The 20,564-nt window shown below is 37.9% G+C and overlaps 1 protein-coding gene across 2 annotated transcripts in view; it reads left to right on the top strand.

The window, feature by feature from the left end:
* RAB1A (RAB1A, member RAS oncogene family) overlaps positions 1–20,564 on the top strand; it is a 33,855-nt gene that overhangs the window by 7,794 nt on the left and 5,497 nt on the right. For both annotated transcript variants that reach the window (XM_010593616.3, XM_003413641.4), the window contains 2 exons: positions 7,885–7,957; positions 17,017–17,112. In XM_010593616.3, the coding sequence (XP_010591918.1) occupies positions 7,885–7,957; positions 17,017–17,112 (169 nt within the window). The remainder of the gene's footprint in view (positions 1–7,884; positions 7,958–17,016; positions 17,113–20,564) is intronic.

Below are 20,564 nucleotides of genomic sequence, written 5' to 3'. Positions count from 1 at the left end.
CGTTGACCTCTTTCCTTTCTTCTCTAGCTTAAAAACATTTTCAAAAAGATTTTTTCTTTAATTCTGTAGTAGGTGTTAGGTTGTGAATTTCCTTAATGGAATAAGTTTTGTTGGTACTATTGTTAGCCCAGGCAACTTTTCTCAAAGCAAGGATGAGATTAAATATATATATGGTCACTGTGAGTTGGAATCAACTCGACAGCAAAGTTTTTTTTTTTTTAAACAGACACACACAGCTAATTTCATCTTGGAAGAAAGCTTAGTAAAGAAAACGGCTCTTTCTCTGCCGTCAGTTAGAGCATGCTAGGAGTTGAGTTTTTCTGTAAATTATGAAACGTGTACTCTGGTCCCAGGTGCTTACCAGTTAGTTCAGATGACTCATGCTCAAACAAGTATAATCAATATAATAGCATTAGCTTCATATGCTAAAATATTAAATCTTGTGATACCTTTAAAGAATAGGATGGCATAATAGTGCAAAAGATTTGGAGAAGGGGCCTGTGATTTCTGTTATTAACAGAAAGTTATAGTTACGCTTGATTTAGCTGGAGAGGAACAAAGCACTGAAGAAGACTGCAGAGCCCTGGATGCTAGTCTTGGAATAGAATCAGCAGCTAACATTTTGAGCTCTTACCACCAGCCAAGAGTTTTATATATGCATGTTATTTCCCTTAATTCTCACGATAATTCTAGGTAGAAATAGGGACCTAGTTTTATAGAGGAGAAAACAAGAGGCATTCAGAGTAAGCAGCTGAACTGGAATTTTAGCTCCTTGGGTCTATGATTTCACTGTCCAAGCCATGCTGTTTTCATTTCCCTAAGTGGTGAATGTAGTTAATTAGGCCACTAACATTTTTGCGGTCAGTTACTTTAAAGATTCCTGATTGGAGAGGTCTTTATAAAAATGTTTAGAGTTTGTGAGGTACACATTACATAGGAACCTTTGACTTTCTCCTTCACATCATGTTTGGGGATGATGATTAAATCTTCTCTAGGGTTGTAGTTAATTGTATCCATTCTCAGATTTTCTACCCTCATGACTGTTCTGGCATATACTTACTTGGGGTCTTGGAAGTCTTAGATGTCTGTCTGTGAATGAAGTGAAACAGAAGTGCCTTTCTCTTGCTCTAGAGGGTGTACTTGCCATAGACTGTTAACTGTTTTATGTGTTGCTAGGCTTTTGGAGTTGTGACTAGCGTGTCATCACAGTAGTTAAAACTATTAGCTGGTTGAGTTTTATTTTAGGGTATAGGTAAATGCCTGTGATCCTCTGTCACTCATCATTTGAATAAGCTCCAAAGTTTTTTGCCTATAGCACTTGAAGTGTTTTACTGTTACCTCATTGTTTGGAGGGAAGAGAGAAAAATAATAATGATTGCCACTTATTGTGCTCCTATACCGTGAGGAGGAGCCTGGTGGTGCAGTGGGTAAGTGCTCAGCTGCTAACCGAAAGGTTGGCCGTTCAAACCCACCAGCAAGTCTGCCGGAGAAATATGTGGCAGTCAGTCACCGTAAAGATTGCAGCCTTGGAAACCCTATGGGGCAGTTCTGCTCTGTCCTATAGGGTTGCTATGATTCGGAATCGACTCGACAGCAGTGGGTTTATAGTGTGAGCAGACGCTGTGCTAGATGCTTTAGACATGTTATTGCTAATCCTGACTAGAAGCCTAAGAGAAGGAGCAGTCGCAGTTGAGTCAGTTCTTGCTTATGGTAATCTCATGTGTTAAAGAGAAGAACTGCTTCATAGGCTTTGATCTTTTGGGAGCAGATTGCCAGGCCTTCCTTCTGAGGTGCCTCTGAGTGGGTTCAAACCACCAGCCTTTTGGTTAGTAGTCAAGCACTTAACCTTTTGTGCTACCCAGGGACTTCTAAGAGGAGGATTGTTCGGTGCCATCGAGTTGATCTCAGATCATAACGACCTCGTGTGACAGTAGAACTGCCCCAGAGGGTTTTCTAGGCTGTAATCTCTATGGGAGCAGATTGCCGGGTCTTTTCTCCCGCGGAGCCACTGGGTAGGTTTGAACCTCCAACTTATTTGTTAGCAGTTGAACACATAACCGTTGCACCACCATGGTTCAAGATGATGATATAGTAAGACCTAATGGAACCTTTTTATAGATGAGGATGTTGAGGCTTAATGGTGGTGAGTAAGTAACTTTTCCCCAAGATCTTATAGCTAGAATGTGATGGAGCCTAAATTCAAATAGGTCTTCCCAGCTCCAAAACCCATGTAGGCTTCAAGAGATAAGGAGGTAAAAATACTTAAAAAAATAAAATAAAACAAAGAGGTAAGGAGGTAAAGGGCATTTGTACCTGCCCGTTGGTGCACTTGTCAGCAAGTATTTGTTGTATGTAGGTTAAGACAGTCTATTCTTTTGTCCTGCATTACCTACCACTTCTCCAGCGCTACCAAAGGTTGCCTCATTTTCAGAACTCTCGCTTTGAATATGTGCAGCACTGTTCTAAACAAGGTGGCCCTGGGTGGTACAAATGGCCACACCCTTGGCTGCTAACCTAAAGGTTGTAGGTTTGAGTCCACCCAGAGATACCTCAGAAGAAAGGCCTGGTGTTCGCATCCCCAAAAATTACCCATGGAGCCAATCCTACTGCCATGGATTGCCGTGATTCAGAATTGACTCTATGGCATCAGGTTTGTTTTTGGTATATTCTAAACAAAGTTAAATGGAATATGGAACAGAATTTCAAATTTTCATGGAATCCAGACTTTATGGAGCCACTGAGGCTGGATGACTCCCCAAAACTGTTGTACTGAGATAATCTTTGTACCTTAGCTATACCCTGAAGTCCTTTTTCTGTTTTAAGATCTAACCTAGGATACCAGTACTGGTTGGCATCAAGTCAATTCTGACTCCTGGTGGCCCCATGTATGTCAGAGGGGAACTGTGCTTGAACTTCCAACCTTTTGGTTAGCATCCAAGTGTGTTAACCATTTGCACCAGCCAAGGACTCCTGATCCAGGATACCATGTTGTATTTATCTTCATGTGGTCCATGTTAGCCTCTTCTAATCTCTTGCAGTTTCTCAGTCCTTCCTTGTTTTTTATGAACTTGACTAGTTTTGAAGAATATTGATCAGGTATTTTGTAGAATATCACTTAATTTGGGTTTGTCTGGTGTTTTCTCTAAGACTGGGGTTATGGATTTTCTTGAAGATACCATAGAGGGGGCAGTGTCTGTTCAGTGGTAGAATTCTTGCCTTCATTGTGGGAAACCCAGGTTTGATTCCCTGCCAGTGCACCTCATGCAGCCACCACTCGTATGTCAGTGGAGGCTTGCTTGTTGCTGTCATGCTGAATTGGTTTCACCGGAGCTTCCAGATAAACTGGACTAGGAAGAAAGGCCTACTGATCTACTTCCAAAAGTCAGTCAGTGAAACCCCTGTGGATGACAGTGGTCCAGTCTGCAGCCTATCACGGACATGGTGCCAGACCAGGCAGCATTTCATTTTGTCGTGCATTGGTTTCCCATGAGTCAGGGACTGACTCAGCGGCAGCCTGACCACAGATGTGAAGTGCCCTACTCATCGCGTTGTATCCTGTCAGAGGGTATATGGTGTCAGCACGACTTATTACCGGTGATGTTCACCTAGATCACTTAGTTAAGGTGGTGGCTATCAGGTTTTTCCATGTGAAGTTACTGTTTTTCCTTTTCTGTACTTGGTTTACTGGAAACCAGTCCCTGAGCATAGCCCACACTCAAGGGAAGAGAATTAGGCTCCATCTCCTGGGGGGAAGAGTATCAAAGAATTTATGGGTGTATGTTAAGACCACCACAGTGATAAATATTTTGGAGGAGAATTTTGAGGCCCTGCAGATATCCTCTTTCTTCTTAAAGTTTCACCAATTACTTTCAGCATTCATCAGTTAGTCTTGCCTGCAATGACTATTACTGTATTGATCTACTGGAGATTTTCTTTTTCCCTCATTCCTTCTACGTTTATTATTTGGGATTCTTCTGTAGGGAAGATTTGTGTTCTCTCTCCTATATATTTATTTCATCATTTATATCACTGTGGACTCAGTGGATGTTTATCTGTTCTTGGGGCTGTAATCCAGTACATCGCTCATCTTGTGGCTCAGATTGCTCTGGCTTTGGCCATTGAGAGAACTTTCAGGTTGGCCCCTGTGTCCCCTTGTCGTGGCATGTCCCACCCCAGCCCTTTTTTTCCCTTTTGGGTTCAGCCTAAAATGTTAATCAGGGTGGTATTCATTCTCATAAATTTTGGAAACCCTGGTGGCGTAGTGGTTAAGTGCTACAGCTGCTGACCAAAAGGTCAGCAATTCAAATCCACCAGGCACTGCTTGGAAACCCTATGGGGCAGTTCTACTCTGTCATTATGAGTTGGAATCGACTTGACGGCAACAGGTTTGGACCTTTTTTTTTTTTTTTTTTTAAGGTACTACCAGTCCAGCCCAAACCCATTGCCACCGAGTTGATTCTGACTCATAGTGACACTATAGGACAGAGTAGAACTGCTCCATAGGATTTCCAAGGCTGTAAATCTTACTGGAAGCAGACTGCCACATCTTTCTCCTGCAGAGTGGCTGCTGAGTTCAAACTGCCGACCTTCTGGTTAGTACCCAAGCGCTTAACTACTATACCACCAGGGCTCCTAGGTACCACTGATAGTTGTTGTGAAAAGTAAAGTCCTCTGAATTAGTTCTAATTTCTCATACTCACCCCCCAATAGATTTTCTTTGGCTTTGTCTCACAACGAATGAAGCCTGATTAAAAATGCAAAATTAAAATGCCCTCTGATCCCTTAGCACAATGCTTGATCCTGGATACACAGATGACTAAGTCAGTTTTACCTTCACACCTGCAGATAATTATGTCAAACATAAGGGTAGGAAAATAAACTCCAAACTTCTTAGGGATAGAAAATGTGAAGTGTCATAGTATTTTAGAAACGTAAAAAACTAGAGGAAGTTCTGGATTGGGAACATTGGATAGGACTTCTAAAAATAATCTAATTAGGAGATGATTACAATTATAAATCCATCAATTTCTAAGCTGGCGTAAGTAGTTTTTTTTTTTTCACTTAAGTCAAAATTATGTTGTAGGTAGGTTGAAAACCTAATAATCCGAAGAGAGATTTACTAATTCGCAAGGAATAAAGGATAAGTACGTTTCAAGTCCTAGCATTTGCTGATTTTCCTGTGTTCCTTTACTTATTCTTTGTGGCAAAATTCTGCCTTTGTGTGCTCTGATTTTAGATTTGCATATTTCAATCACCAACATTTTTCCTGTCCTGTAACAGTTCTGAAAATTATGGAAAAATCTAAGCAGTCTCACATCTCTGAATTTTCTTGTACGTTCAGTGTATTAATAGTTTGGAAATAAGCTGCTACCGTAGCAGGTAATTTAAAATGTCCTAATACGAGTAACATACTATGGTTCACACTATCCAGATGTGTGTATTTGATAAGGGGGGAAGTTTGTGGGTTTGATTTTGTTCGCCATTCTCTGTGTCACTTGTCAGTGTTAGTAAAGCTGAGGGCAAATTGAGGAGAGTACAAAATAGTTGTCTTCTGCAACAGTGCTCAACTTCTCATATTATTTATAATGGCTTTGAACCTTAAATGGAAACCTTGGTGGCGTAGTGGTTAAGTGCTACAGTTGGGAACCAAAGGGTTGGCAATTAGAATCCACCAGGCGCTCCTTGGAAACTCTATGGAGCAGTTCTACTCTGTCCTACAGGGTCGCTATGAGTCGGAATCGACTCGACGGTGCACTCGGTTTGGTTGGTTTTGGTTTTGAACCTTAAATGATCAGAAACTCATAGTTTAGTGTTTTAAAATAACTTGGTGCTATGTATGCAAAGCTTACAAAGAATGCAGTAGTTGAAAAAGGTGATTTTTTAAATTGAGTATTAATTCTTGAAACCATAATGTAACTTGTAACACAGTTAGGATACACTCATGTTTTCTTTCTAGCCTTATGGTTGCTCTGAAATAAAGTTGAAACGTTCATCTTCAAGGTAATGATACCTCAGGCAACATCAGTGGGCTAGTCACGATCTAGAACAGCCTATTTAGGAGATATTTACTGAGTGTTTCCCGGGTGCCTGACACTGTGCTAAAGTAAAGTTGTTGGTAAATTGAGGCAGTTTGTTGTGTTGAAACTTCTGTTTTAAAACCCAAGTCTCTAGAATAGTATCAGTGCCTCGATTACTCTTACTGACTGAAATGTAAACTCTTAATGTATACTCTTTGTTAATGCTAATGTTTAGTATTTTTAAGAATTTTATTTGTTCTGATTAAGAAGGAAGCTGTCAGCACAAAAGTCAGCCAGCCACCTGCACTGCCTAATAGAAATTGTTTTGTATTAGGTATTAATCACTTATTAGGGCAATTGTCTATAATCACAATTTTTAAAAAAAATTTTTAACAATCCCAAACTGGAAAGAATGCTAGTTATCTAGTTCATTCTATGCTTCAATCCTTTCTCCTGATTCACTAGTTTAGAAACTTTTATTTCCTTCTGTGACCTTTATTTTGCTGCTGCTGTCAGGGCACTTTGGGTTTTTTGTTCTTTTCCTCAGACATAATTAGAGATAATAAGGGTAAAACAAAAAAGATATCTTTTGAGTAACACATATCACTATGTAAACTTAGGTAACAAATGATGAATATCCACAAAGATAATCACTTCTTAAAGTTTTACCTATTGCTTACACATAGATAATGTTGTGGTCTAAATTTAAATTGCCAGAGTCATTTGGTTTTCACTTTAAGTAGCATTTTTTGAAACTAAATCACAAAGAACAAAGTTGAAAATAATGTATATCTTCTAAAAACATAAATCCGTACAGTCCGTATTTGAGATCCTTTTGAAATTGCTTAAGAGCACACATAGAGCTGGTCAGAGTTGAGAAGGATGACTGATTCACAAAGGATTCCTTTGGAGACTATGGGCTAACCGTCTCTTGTGTGAAGGCCCATGAAGGAATCGCTGGTGATGAGTTTTGCATTAGGTCTGGCAATGTTAGACGTATACATACACCGAGTTCAGCTTTCAGTGTTCTCTGAAGAATGCTGTAATACAAGCCTAGGATTGGAGTATATTTGTGCACCTGCATAAATAGCCTTTGATTTGACCACATTTCTAATTTAAAATATTCATAATATAGGCTTTCAGAAGTTAAATGATCCTTTTTTTTGAGGGGAGAATTCCTGATGGATGCTGGGAGAGGATTGTAAAAGCCCCTACTGTGGATGATTGCTATGAAATAATAATTGATTTTGGAATTTGAAAGAGTGGCTTTTTTATTTGCAAAAATAATAGGAAATTAACCTCCTGTATTCTAATACTTGAGTCCCTGGTGGTGCAAATGGTTTAAGCTCGACTGCTAACCTAAAGATTGACAGCAGTGTTGTGAAAGAAAGGCCTGGCAATCTGCTTCCTTAAATATTAGAGCCAAGAAAACTGTATGGGACAGTTCTGCTCTGTAACAGATGGGGTTGCCATGAGTGAGAACTGACTCGACGGCAGCGGGTTTGGTTTTTTTGTTTGTTTAAATCCAATACTGCTGAGGAGTGGAATTTATCTAGTGTAAGTGTCTTGGGCTATCTGAGAATGCATATCATTATGTTGTTTCATTCTCTCCTTAGAAGTAGAAGGTCACTGATCTCAGAGACCATTGGTAACACTGCCTATCTCACTGTTTTCTAATTCTGTCATATTCAGTGATGCAGCAAAAGGGCTTCCACTATTGGTTACAGTTTGGCTTCTTATAAGCCATATATGGCCTTTTCAGGACAGTGGTCTTCAGCAAATTGAGCTGTTATTTTTGCCTGTAAATTCTTGTAGAACTTACAATAAGTATGCATTTATTAATGTGATTTTTCTTTTCTCTTTGCAGTGATTATTTATTCAAGTTACTTCTGATTGGAGACTCTGGGGTTGGAAAGTCTTGCCTCCTCCTTAGGTTTGCAGTAAGTTGAAATTGAAATGCCTTTAAAGAAATTACTGATACATACATTTTTTAGGTAGATAAAAATCAGCAATTTTATTCAGTATAATTCTTATGGAATTTCTGTATTTAAAATCTTCAAGTGTACATCTGCTTGTTTTCTTGGACTCTTAACTAGAAGGAACATGGTTACTCTTAAAAGAAATCAAACTTTCCGAGATTCAGAAATTTAGCAAAGTGATTATAGTTATAGTATGTAATACTCTTGGTATAGGTCAAATTGTGGTTCATTACAACATAAGTAAGGAGGTAAGGGGAAAGTAGTTGGCTTGTGTTGTAATGAAACTTCAAGTAAAACTTAAGTAGAATAAAAAGAAAGAGCAAGACCTGGTACGAACTTAGTTGGCCACATTGCATAGGGTTCTGAATCCTGAAACTGCCGGGTAAATGACTTTCAACTTAATGAGTAGACCCACAGTCTCTTCTGCCTTCACATTTAGCATGTTTTTCTGGTTGCTGCCTAGGTCAGTGGTTCTCAAGCGAATGGACCAAAGACCCCTGAGGTTTCCCAGGTCCATGGGAATGGGGGGCTGGTTATGAGGTCAAAGCATTAGTATTTACAAAGTAAATGTTTGCTTAGTAATAATAACACTAAAACAAAAGACATTTACCTTTTCCACTGAGTTGACATTTGCTCTGATGGTGCACAGCAGTGGTGGATAAAACTGCCGCTGGTGTCTTAGCACACATCAGGGCAGTGGGAACCGCACAGTGTTGTATGCTTCACTACCATGCAGTCACAGGGAAGGAAAGCCATTTGCACTTAAGAATGTCCTTGATGAAACTGTAAAGATGATTAATTTTATTAAATCTTGGTCCTTGAATATTCTTTTTTAATATTCTCTGTGAGGAAATAGAAAGTACACACAAAGCATTTTTACTGTGTAAGAACAGCACTTGTGCGGTTGTTTGAGTTGCGAGCTGAACTTGCTCCCCCCCGCCCAGAATACCATTTTTTTTTTTACTTGAAAGAACAACTGACAGGCAAACTGTAGTTATGCAGGGTGGAGTATTTGTCAGGAATTTTTTCAACTGAGTTAAGCGGGACTGTCAAGTCAAGGAAACAGCTGATAGCATTTGTCACCTGTAATAAAATTTGAGCTTTCAAGTGAGAATTAGAATTTTAGAAAACTTAAAATTCAGCACTGTGAGCTTGACAGCTTTCCAGATGCGTATATGAATTTTCTGGTAAAATGAGTGGTGATGCTAATGAGTGTGATTTTTAAAATATTATGCAATTCTTCCCAAGAAATATTTTCTTGAAAGAATTACGTAATTTAGTAAACCAGTGTTTTTCCAAATGACAAATTCATGATGTTAAAATCAGGAGTAAAAAATCCATTCAAAATGTAAGATTTTAATGTAAATGGATTAAAAAAAAAAACTCATTGCTGTTGACTCAATTCTGACTCATATTGACCCTATAGGACAGAGTAGAACTGTCCTGTAGGATAGCCAAGGCTGTAAATCTTTACGGAAGCAGACTGCCACATCTTTTTCCCACGGAATGGCTGAGAGGTTGGAACCGCCAACCTTTCGGTTAGCAGCTGAGCAGTTAACCACTGTGCCACCAGAGCTCCTGTTAAATGGATTGCTGTAAACCATTTGACCACTTCAGAAGAAAATTGCTTACATGAATAATGTCGTTTTCTTTTGCTCTCATATCAAAAGATTTTAAAGTAACAAGCTTTGATAAAGAGGTGGATAATTGGATGACAGATACTGTTAGCATCATGAAGTCTTTAATTCTGAGACCATGCGTAGAATGTGAAAGGTTGGCTACTTTGGCAGTATTGATTTGGGGTTAAAACCAAAAAATCCTGTGGCCATTGAGTTGATTTCGACTCACAGCAACCCTGTAGAACAGAGTAGAACTGCTCCATAGAGTTTCCAAGGAGCGCTTGGTGAGTTCGAACTGCTGACCTTTTGGTTAGCAGCTGTAGCTCTCAACCACTACACCACCAGGGTTTCCTGATTTGGGGTTAAATTATTATAATCTTATAAATGGTGGTAAGGAAATTAATTGTATATTACAAAATAATTTAAAAAATGAAATGGTATTTGCGTGGGCTCAGGCTCACTGTGTTCTTAGGTTAGGACTTGAGTGGGTTAATTAGAAGTGGTTCAAAATATTTTTTGTGAAGATAAAATTAGGGTGGTTTATAGGTTTCTAGGTTTTGAAACCCTACAGAATAGCCAGATAATGGTTTTTAGTTTTTTCATGCTAATATGGGGCTAGATTTTCTTGTTTTTGATCATGAACTTTTCCAAAGAATATTTTGTACTCGTTAGCCTTGGTGACTACTTGTTGTCCATGTTTTTTTGCCCAGCTATCTACATGTGGAGTGTTAGGCTGAAATAGTGAAGTTATTTACTTTAGGAGTTGGTCGAAATAAAATCTGAAGTGGTAGTTAGAATAAGCACATGGGCTGTGTAAGTCCTTGTTGTTGTTATTATTTCAAGTAATTTAGATTTGAGTGGATAGAAGTTGGAGAAAAATTAAGATTGAGATCAGATAGTCAATAAATATTTGAGGGGAAAAGTAAGTTAATCTTCCTAATGACCATATACCAAAATGAATTTCATTAAATACTATAGTAAAAATGAAACCATGGAAGTACTAGAATAGTCATAGGTGATGCTTTGAACTTGGCATGTGAAAATAGTTTCTGAAATAAAAATCAAGATTGTTAAACTTGATTTTATTAAAATTAATTTGTAAACATAAAAATGTCAAACAAGTGGCACTAGCAAAAAAATATATACGTGAGAAATGATTGATATTCTGAATATATAAAGCACACTTACACACCAATAAGCAAAAGATGCCCAATGAAAATACGGACAGAGACATGAGCAGGCAGTTCACAAAAGAAACAAAAATTGCCAATAAACATGAAAAAGATGTTCAACTTTATTTGAAATTAAAGGATTTTAAATTAAAATTAGTATCACTTCTCATGCAATTGGCAAAGATTAAAATTAAGAATTCCTGGTGTTAAATCACCAGGAATTAAGACAGGTGGGAAGAGTCTCGCATCTCTTCACGCTGCCTTCCTGAGTCTGGCTATAGCCTAAGGTGTTTGTGCTTCAAAGAACATCCTCTCTGGGATGCCTGTTTCAGTACAGCCTGTACAGTAGAATTGCCTGGGAAACTTTTTAAAAATACTGTTGCCTAGCCGCCCCCTAAGTAGAGACAACTATGGCAAAAGCTGTAATAAACTCTGGGAGCACAAAAAAAAACCAGAAGCCAAACCTGTTGCTATTGAGTCGATTCCATTTCATAGCCACTGTATAGGACAGAGCAGAACTGCCCCATAGGGTTTCCAAGGAGTGGCTGGTAGATTCAAACCGCCAACCTTTTGGTTAGCAGCCAAGCTCTTAACCACTGCGCCACCAGGGCTCCATGGGAGCACAGAGGGGAGAAAATTTCTTAATTGTTAGCTGAGGAGTTGGAGAAGTTGTTTGGAAGATCCATAGTTCAGAATTAGAGAAATAATAAAAATTGCCATGCTAATCCCGGTGCAAGGTCAGGGGGTACACAAGAAGAGGTGCTGAGAATTTTGGACAGAAGGGATAGCTTGTGCAGTGCGACTCAGAAACTTGGGTGGACGGGGTCGTTCAGTTAGCCACAAGAATTTCGTATCTCTAATCAAGCACCCAGCGTGTAAAAAGTGGCAAATAAATGTTTGTTGTGTTCATTTTGTTCTCTTTCCATATTCTATAGTACGTGATACTTAATAGGTACTCAAATAAAAGGAAAAAACAAACTAAACAAATCAAGACCCAGTAATGGTAAGAAGATAACTGGGCAGCAGTTTGTGAAATCGCAGTTAAATGCCTTAAAGTGTATCTCCGTGTTCCCAGCGACTCCAGGTGTGCTCAAGTGTGGACATGTGAGGATAAGTCAACGTAACTATAATTTGTATTGGTATAAAATTATTAATAATTCTTATTAAGTATGAAACAACTATGAGTGAATATATTAATTGAAGAAAGGCTATAAAACAGTATTATATATGATCCTATTTCTGTTTTAAAAAATGTAAGTATGTGCAGAAAAAGACAGGAAAATTTTACTGCGGAGTATTTAGTATTGTCTAAATGGTGATGTAATGGTTAAGTGCTACGGCTGCTGACCCAAAGGCTGGCGGTTCATATCCACCAGGCGTTCCTTGGAAACCTGTGGGACAGTTCTACTCTGTCCTACATTGTCGCTATGAGAATTGACTCTACAGCAGTGGGTTTGGTTTTTTTTTGTTAATGTTGAAATAGCTTGTGACTTTTTTTCTTTCTCCGTGTGCTTTATGTTTTTCCAGTTTTTAAGCAACTAGTAGAGCAAAAGATAAGTAAAACTTGTGTTTTTAAGTCTGCATGGAACTAAGCCTTGGAAAGCTTCAAAGTTGAGTCAGTTATGATTTTTACATTAACCGGAGTGTAGTCCAGCTGGTACACTGTGGTTCTGATATGTTCCCGATGGTAAAGAATATTTTATGTTCTAATACTGAGAACATTAAAGCCCAGCAATTTGTATTTTCTGACTCGTGTGTCCAAGTAAGATTTTTGTCTTATCAACTGTGAATTTACTCCATGTTTATTATGTGTTAGGAAACTTAGCTAGGGTTTGGGGGATTAGGCGTGGAAAGGTCAAATGTTTGTTAGAGTGGAGATGGCATTTGGGTTTCCTTAGCTTCTAGTTACGGTAGAAAAGGGCCTTTTTCTTAGTGTGTTCCACAGAATATTTGAAAAATAGATTAGGTAATCTTAAATTTGGAGATTCTTTCCTTGATAAGCCTTGCAAGAATGAAATCATTTTAACTTAACCAAATATATTTACATTTGATCCAGAGGATGCTTTGGAAGACACCCCTTATTTTCAAAGATGTGCCCCTGCTGATTAATGCTGGATTACCTGGCCTGTCTTACCATTAAATGTTTCTAGGGTTTGTTGTTGTTGCTAGGTATGGTCAAGCCGGTTCTGACTCATAGTGACCTTGTGTGCAGCAGAACAAAACACTGCCTGGTCCCGTGCCGTCCTCACAATCGTTTGTATGTTTGAGCCTGTTGTTGTTACCAGTGTGGTTCAGCAATAGCTGATTACCAGAACTGTTTAACCTAACATTGACATTGAAGTTCAGTGTTTTCATCCATCCGTTTTTAACCTCGTAGATGGCTTCACAGTTTCAGTAAAGCTCTTTTCTCTCTAAAGATAGAGTGATGGTATTTTCCTGAAGCCTCATCTAAGTAATTGTTTTCTGTTTCTTGGGTCACTGGTTTAGAAGTGTTAATGAAAATTAATTATCAAGAATTAACTTAAAATTTAATACTGTGGTTTAAAGGAACAAATATTTTTATATGAATTTCTTATAAATATTCAATTAAAATTATCTTTAGTAGGTTATTGTAACACAACTTTAAATACTGATCTTTTAAATAATGATTTTAGTAAATCAGATAACCATTTTATACTATTTTGTCATATAGATAAGTGGTAGTAGGTGCCAATGGTTAGGAATTAAGAGAAAATATTGAAAGTTCAAATACTTATTATTTCCCTTGCAAATTCCCAAAATGGAATAGATGGCCATTGTTACTCTGAGTTTCTTGGCTTAGTTCACTGAATGATAGTTTCCATGGGAGTACGGTTTGAGAATTGCTTTGCTGTTACTTACCTTAGCAGAGAGTGTACACGTGTGATTGCAATCCCAAGCCTTTTACTGCCATTGGACATCCAAAGCATTACCTCTTGTCATAACAGATTGAATTAGTTTCTGTGGCAAGAATTTCTGCTGAAATGGTTATAAACCAGTTGACCTCAAGCAAAACTTGAGGTCAACATCTCTACCTATCTCTAGCCACTTGGAATGCTTTCTTACCACAATTTACAGTTTTGTTTATAGATGTTTTTTGTTGTAATCTTATGTACACATCAGATTCAGAATTATCAAAACTTGCCCACATGGATTTCCTGTAACCCTTTATTCCTTTCTCTTTGCCTAGCATATTGTAGCATAAATCCCAAACATGTCATTCTCCCTCTACGTTAGTGTGCGTTTCTAAAAACTGTGGACATTTTCTCACAAAATGACAATGCCATTTTCACCCTACAAAGTAAATAACTTTCCCTATCTCAGAACTGCTGTATTAACAGTTGATTTGAGTAAGGATCCAAATGTGGTCCACACGTTCTGTTTGGCTGTTTTGCTACTCGATCTCTTAATGTGGAGCTTTTCTACCTCCCTCTTTTTTACTTATATATTTTTCATTGATTTTTTTTGCAAAAACTGGGTCAGTTGTGCTGTAGATTGTCTAGCATTCCAGATTTGTCATTGCTTCCTTGTGGTGTCCTTAAATGTGTTCCTCTATTCCCCACTTCTCTCATTGGAAGTAAACTCAGGAACTGTGCTATTCACATGGCAGTATTAGCCCCGTGTGGCTATTTAAGTTCAAATTAATTAAGAATTCACTTCCTCCTCCTCACTAGCCACATTGCAGGTGTTCAGTAGCCTCCTGTGGCTTGTGGCTACCGTATCGGCTATCTCAGCTTATAGAACGTTTCCATCATCTCAGAAAGTTCTGTTTGCCGGTGTTACTTTTAGCACATTTAGACTCGATTAGATTTAGCTTCATCATTGTTGGTAGAATAGCTCATAGGCGGTGCTTTGTGTTGCAAGGCACGCAAGTCTGGTTGTCCCACTTGTGGTATTGCTGAGAGTGATTAGTGGGTTCAGGGTAATGATAGCCTGATCTCTGCATTCATGTACCCTTTCACAGGAAACAATTTCATTTAAAAAGGATTTTGTTTCCATTCTGAGCAAAATGTCATGACAGATACTTGAAACGGATATATATTTTTATTGTGCTTTAGGAGAAGGTTTACAGAGCAAATTAGTTTCCCGTTCAATAGTTTATACACAAATTGTTCCATGACATAAGTTGCTCTCCCCATTACCACCCTGAGTCAGTGTTTCCATTTGTCCGATTTTCCTGCCTTCTAATCTTTGCTTTTGGATATGTGTTATTCTTTTGGGCTCACGTAGATGATTGTTCTAAGGAGCACTTTCCTTATGTGTGTTACTGTTTATTTATAGGCCTATTATTTGGCGGAAAAATGATCTCCAGGAATGGCAAAACAGTCACGAAGGGAGAGACTGGAAGGAGGGAGTGGGCTAACTCATTAGGGGGAGAGTAAATGGGAGTATGTAGTAAGGCGTATATAAGTTTATATGTGAGAGACTGACTTGATTTGTAAACTTTCACTTAGAGCACAATAAAAATTATTAAAAAAAAAAAAAAAGACTCCAGACGCTACTCACCAAAGTAGAATGTAGAACATTTTCTTTAGAAACAATGTTATGCCATTTGAATTAGATGTCCCCCCGGACTTTGGTCCTTAGCCTTCAAGCCCAGTATCTCGGTTTCTTGAGGTGTTTGGCTGTGTCTAGGTTGTTTCCATGACGATACCCATGTACTCTATTATCTATATGAATGTATATGCAGCACATACAAATACATATGTAGAAAGATATCCACAGCCAAACCTGTATATGACGTGGGTGTATTCCCATATGCCCTCCCACACCTGTTCAGCATATGTATCTACCTATGTATCCACTCAGGAAACCCTGGTGGCGTAGTGGTTAAGTGCTACAGCTGCTAACCAAGAGGTCAGCAGTTCAGATCCACCAGGTGCTCCTTGGAGACTCTATGGGGAAGTTTTACTCCGTCCTATAGGGTCGCCATGAGTCGGAATCGACTCGACGGCAGTGGGTATGTATCTATTCATAAATTATTGTTAGTACTGTTGTTGCAGGACTGTGTATGTTACAGTATTTACCTTCATTGCCTTTTGTTCCTGAGTACCTCTCAGTGTCTTCTCTTGCCTTGGTCATGTTGTGCTGACTTCCCCCATATCGTGTACTTCTTTTCCCTTCACCAGAGTTAACTCATGTCTATTCAAGTTAGTGATTTTCCCTCCCTTCCCCTTCCATCCCTGGTATCCATCAGAAAATGTTTCTTTTGGTGTGTAAGCCTTTTCTTGACTGTTTATAATAGTGGTCTCATATAATTATTCTTTTGTGATTGACTTATGTCATCAGCATAATGTCCTCCAGATTCATCCATGTTGTGAGATGTTTCACAGATTCATCATTATTATTGTTGGGTAGTATTCCATTGTGTGTATGTACTCCATTTCATTGATGCAGTCATTCATTGATGGACATTTAGATTGTGTCCATATTTTTGCTGTTGTGAATAAGCTGCAGTGAACACGGGTATGCATATGAAACAGGTATAATTTTAGAAGTTCAACATTGGGTAAAAAATGCACAAGAAACATTCACACAAAAATGTGCACACAAATGTTCACAGCAACATTATTCACAATAGCAAAAATATGGACACAACCTAAGTGTCATCAGCAAATGAATGGGTAAACAAAATGTGGTGTGTTCACACAATAGGGTATTTTTAGGCAATAGAAAGAATGAAATACTGATACACGCTGTAACATGGATGAACCTTGAAAACATTATGCTAAGTGAAAGAAGCCAGACACAGGGCCATACAGTGTAGATTCTGTTTATATGAAATGTCCAGCATGGGTAAATCCATAGAGACAGAAGGTAGATTCGTGGTTGCTGTGGGAAATGGGAGTGGCTAATAATATTCCTTTTGGAATGATGAAAATGTTCTGGAGTTAGAGAGGGATGATGGTTGGACCACCTCGTGAACATACTAAGACACACTGAATTGTGCACTTTAAAATGGTGAATTTTATGCTTTTTGAAATATATCTCAATTTAAAAGAAATCCTAACTAGGAAATAAAGCTGATTTACAAAAAACAATCCACAAAGAAGGAGAGCGACACGATCATTGTTTGGTGAGGAATGAATTAGATGGGTGAGAGGCAGGAGTTTTGCTGAGTAGCAGTTGGGAAAATCAGTCATCATTAGAAATATAAAAACCTCTTTCTATATGATATATGTATGTTAATCGTTAACTTTTTTTTCTTCAGGATGATACGTATACAGAAAGCTACATCAGCACAATTGGTGTGGATTTCAAAATAAGAACTATAGAGTTAGATGGGAAAACAATCAAGCTTCAAATAGTAAGTGATTTTTTGGACTAGAAAATTTTTTGGAAATTATTTTGGTAAATTTGGAGTGTATTTTTTATTTGTAACGTTGATAAAGTTGAAAAAGTACCTTAAGAATCATGCAGTTGTGATAGAGTGGTAGAATATGAATTTAGATTAAAATGTAGTCTCTCTCAAGTATTTTCCTCACTGAACTTTCTAATCATAAAGCAGAGAAATACATGTAGTTTTTAAGTAAGATGGGCTTCATCTGTTTCTCGTGCTGTTATCAGTGAAGGTCTAAGTTGAGGATCACCTTGTCTTGAAAGTGTAAGTAAAAGACATTTTCTATATGTCTTCTTGTTCTGAATGCTGTGGAACATTACAAGAAACCTAGGAGAGGTTGTTCATATGTGGCTTAATAGTTGAAGAGAAAGTATTTACTTAGTTCTGTTGTATTTGATAATATATACCAACTGTGTAGAAACAATTTTATTGTTGGAAAGCTTGGCTTTTCTAACATGTTCATTTCACTCTTCAGAAAATAGATGCTGAGAAATTTAATGACTTGCCTATAGTTAGTGACAAAGTAAAGTGACTCAGAAGTTCCTTCAGCATTATGTGTCCCTCTGTACCCTAATCCATCCTTAATATCCCCAACCCTCAATTAAAAACAGGAAGTCGTATCAGATGTATCTCTTTAATACGGGTGTGGTTACTACCAGTGTGGACATATGAGTGGCCTTTAAAAAAAAATCTTGAGTGTCTTAGAGTAGGCAGTTAGTATGAGGTAACATAGAAAACCATTGACTCCTCTTTTCATGGAACAGATAACATGGTATGAACTAGAAGGAGCCCTGGATTTGGAGTCAACAACTTGGATATGTTGTTCTGATTCTGGAATTAAATAGAGAATCATGGGTGTAACTTGTTCTTTTCCTGAGGCTCAGTTTCTTATCTCCAAAATGGATGTGATGCTAACCTGATTTACTAATAAAGTAGTTGTGGAAATCGGTTTGGTAGCTCTGTGTATGTGTACAGTAACTTACGTGAAAGCCCTTTTTAAACTGTTGGGCAGTACACAAATATTATTGATGATATAATATGCCCGAGCAAATGGATATTTAATACATTGCTTTTTTCCCAGTTGCTCCCTTTCCTTATATAACTCTGAGGTGGAAAAGAAGGAAATGACAAAAGAACTATGCCTTTCCATAAAAGTGAACATGATTCATGCGGGCAGTCCTCGGGTTATGAACATCCAATTTAAGGACAACTTGTACTTAAGGACTGCCGTCAAGCCTGTTATATTAAAAATTTGAGTTAAACAGAACGGTTTGTAAATGACAAATGCATGTACTACTCTGTGATGCTCCTGAAAACATTGCGTGGTCTGGAGGTGTTTCTTAAGTGTTACATGCATAGAAAAGTAAAATCCATGCTATATACTAAGACATTTGACTAACTGATACTAAATAAGAACCATATATACCTGTTCCAACTTACCTTCAAATTTGACTTAAAGATACACTTAGGAATGGATCTTATTCATAAGCCAGGAATTGCCTGTGCTGTAAATTAGGACTTGCAAGGATATAGTTACCAGAAATGGCTTAAAATACTTCCAGCCAATGCATAGATGACCTTCCACATAATTTTTCCCATATGTGGGTACAGTGCCAGCATTATACTTGGCATCATAAAGAATATTTCAGAAAGGTTCATCCAAGCCTCTAAAGTATGGTATGAAATGATTATGTGCTGTGTCATCATTGATCTTCCAAAGATTCGGGCATGTATTTGTGAAATATCTGTAGTTTGTGATTTTATGTGTTATTTCCTGTGAGTTGAAGGGATCTTATAGGTGACTCAGTTCTCCCTTTTATCTTCAGTAGGAATTTCCTTTCCATCTTCAGTGACTTCTTTTGAACATTTTTGGGAAACTTACCATTTTTCAAAGCAGCTCGTTCCATTTATAAATAACCTCTAATTGTTAATTCTTCATATTGAGCTGAAGCCAGGTTCCTCTAACCTCTCTTACTCCTTCGCCTTTTGGAGCTGCCCGATCAGATTAATTCCTCTTCTTTGGCTGCCTGCCCTTTAGATAAGTCTTAGCAAAACCTTTCTTCTACCTCAGAAGTCAGTCATTCCTTTCTGAAAGCACCTTTCGAAATTTTGGTTATGCTTGCATTTTATAAGTGCCTTAAAAAAAAAAAAAAAAATTTTTTTTTTATTAAAATGTGATTCCTAAAATTAAATATGAGATTACAGATGTGGCCCAGTCAATGTGGACTAAGATAAATCCTCTCTTGATTTGGACTCCGAATGCCTACCTCCCATGGATCACGGCTCATCTCCTTTCTTATCATTAACTCATTCATACACATCAAAAGAAAGCCTGAATTTGCTGTTCCAATGGTCATATAAACTGCTAGTTTGGATCTTAAGGGGTTTTTTTGTTTGTTTGTTTTTAATAAAAAGAAATAGAGGTCTTAACTTACACTTCTGTGACTGGTGTTTTTAAAACCTGAGTGCAAGATTTTACTTATATCCCTATTATATTTATCCCTTTTATCCTGACTTCGTCGTGCTTGACTTGTTTCCCTGAGTTTTCTGGGTCTTTCAAAATGTTGATTTTGTTGATCTGTATTTTATTTATCCTTTCTTTTCAGCTTTGCCTGTTTGATAAGTGTGACTTCTCTGTCTTTATCAAAGTTAGTGATTACAAAACATTCGGCAGGGTAAGGCAGGTATGGAACTCAGTCCTGTGCGATAGAAGGCCTCTTTCAGGAAGCATTTATGGGCATGCCTGCATTATACCAAGTACTCTGGATAGCTTCAAGGTTACAGAGGTGAATAAACCATAGCCCCATAGGAGTTTGCATTTCAGTGGCAGAGACAAACATGGAAAAAATCAATTACCCTATTATTATGAGGGGTAATGAGAATTATATACAAAAAGTGATACAATTACAGGGAGGTAGTTAGTATTGTTAGCATACAGAGTCAGGAAAGTTTTCAGAGTGGCAAGAAGACATCAGAAATTTTACTTTTTGGATGTCATTGCTTTTGTCGGCTGCAGTTAATTCCCTGTTAACTTTTATCCAGAAACTATTTCTGTTAGGCATTGAAATAACCAGGAACCTAAATTAGATGTCTTGAAGTGAGGTTGACTTGACCCCAAAGCTCATGCTTCTCCAAGGATATCCTGAAAGACTTTGAGGCTCCTTACAGATATGGTAGATCTAAATATTCTTCTGAGCTCTATGGCTGGTATTTCAGATAAAGGAAATGCAGCTTGTAGTGACTTGTGTTTTTCTTTTTAGTGTAACAGTTAACATTTTACCCTATTTGCACCATTCCCCCTCCCCCACCGAGTATGTTAAATTACAGATATTATGATATTTTTGCTGTGAAGAAAATCAGAGCAAGTCCACGAGAGCCAAAATAAGACCTTGAGTATATCCCACCTGAATTTAGAGACC

Source organism: Loxodonta africana, chromosome 15 (assembly GCF_030014295.1).
Source record: "Loxodonta africana isolate mLoxAfr1 chromosome 15, mLoxAfr1.hap2, whole genome shotgun sequence".
NCBI lineage: Eukaryota > Metazoa > Chordata > Mammalia > Proboscidea > Elephantidae > Loxodonta > Loxodonta africana.
This window is presented reverse-complemented; position numbering and strand designations above follow the sequence as displayed.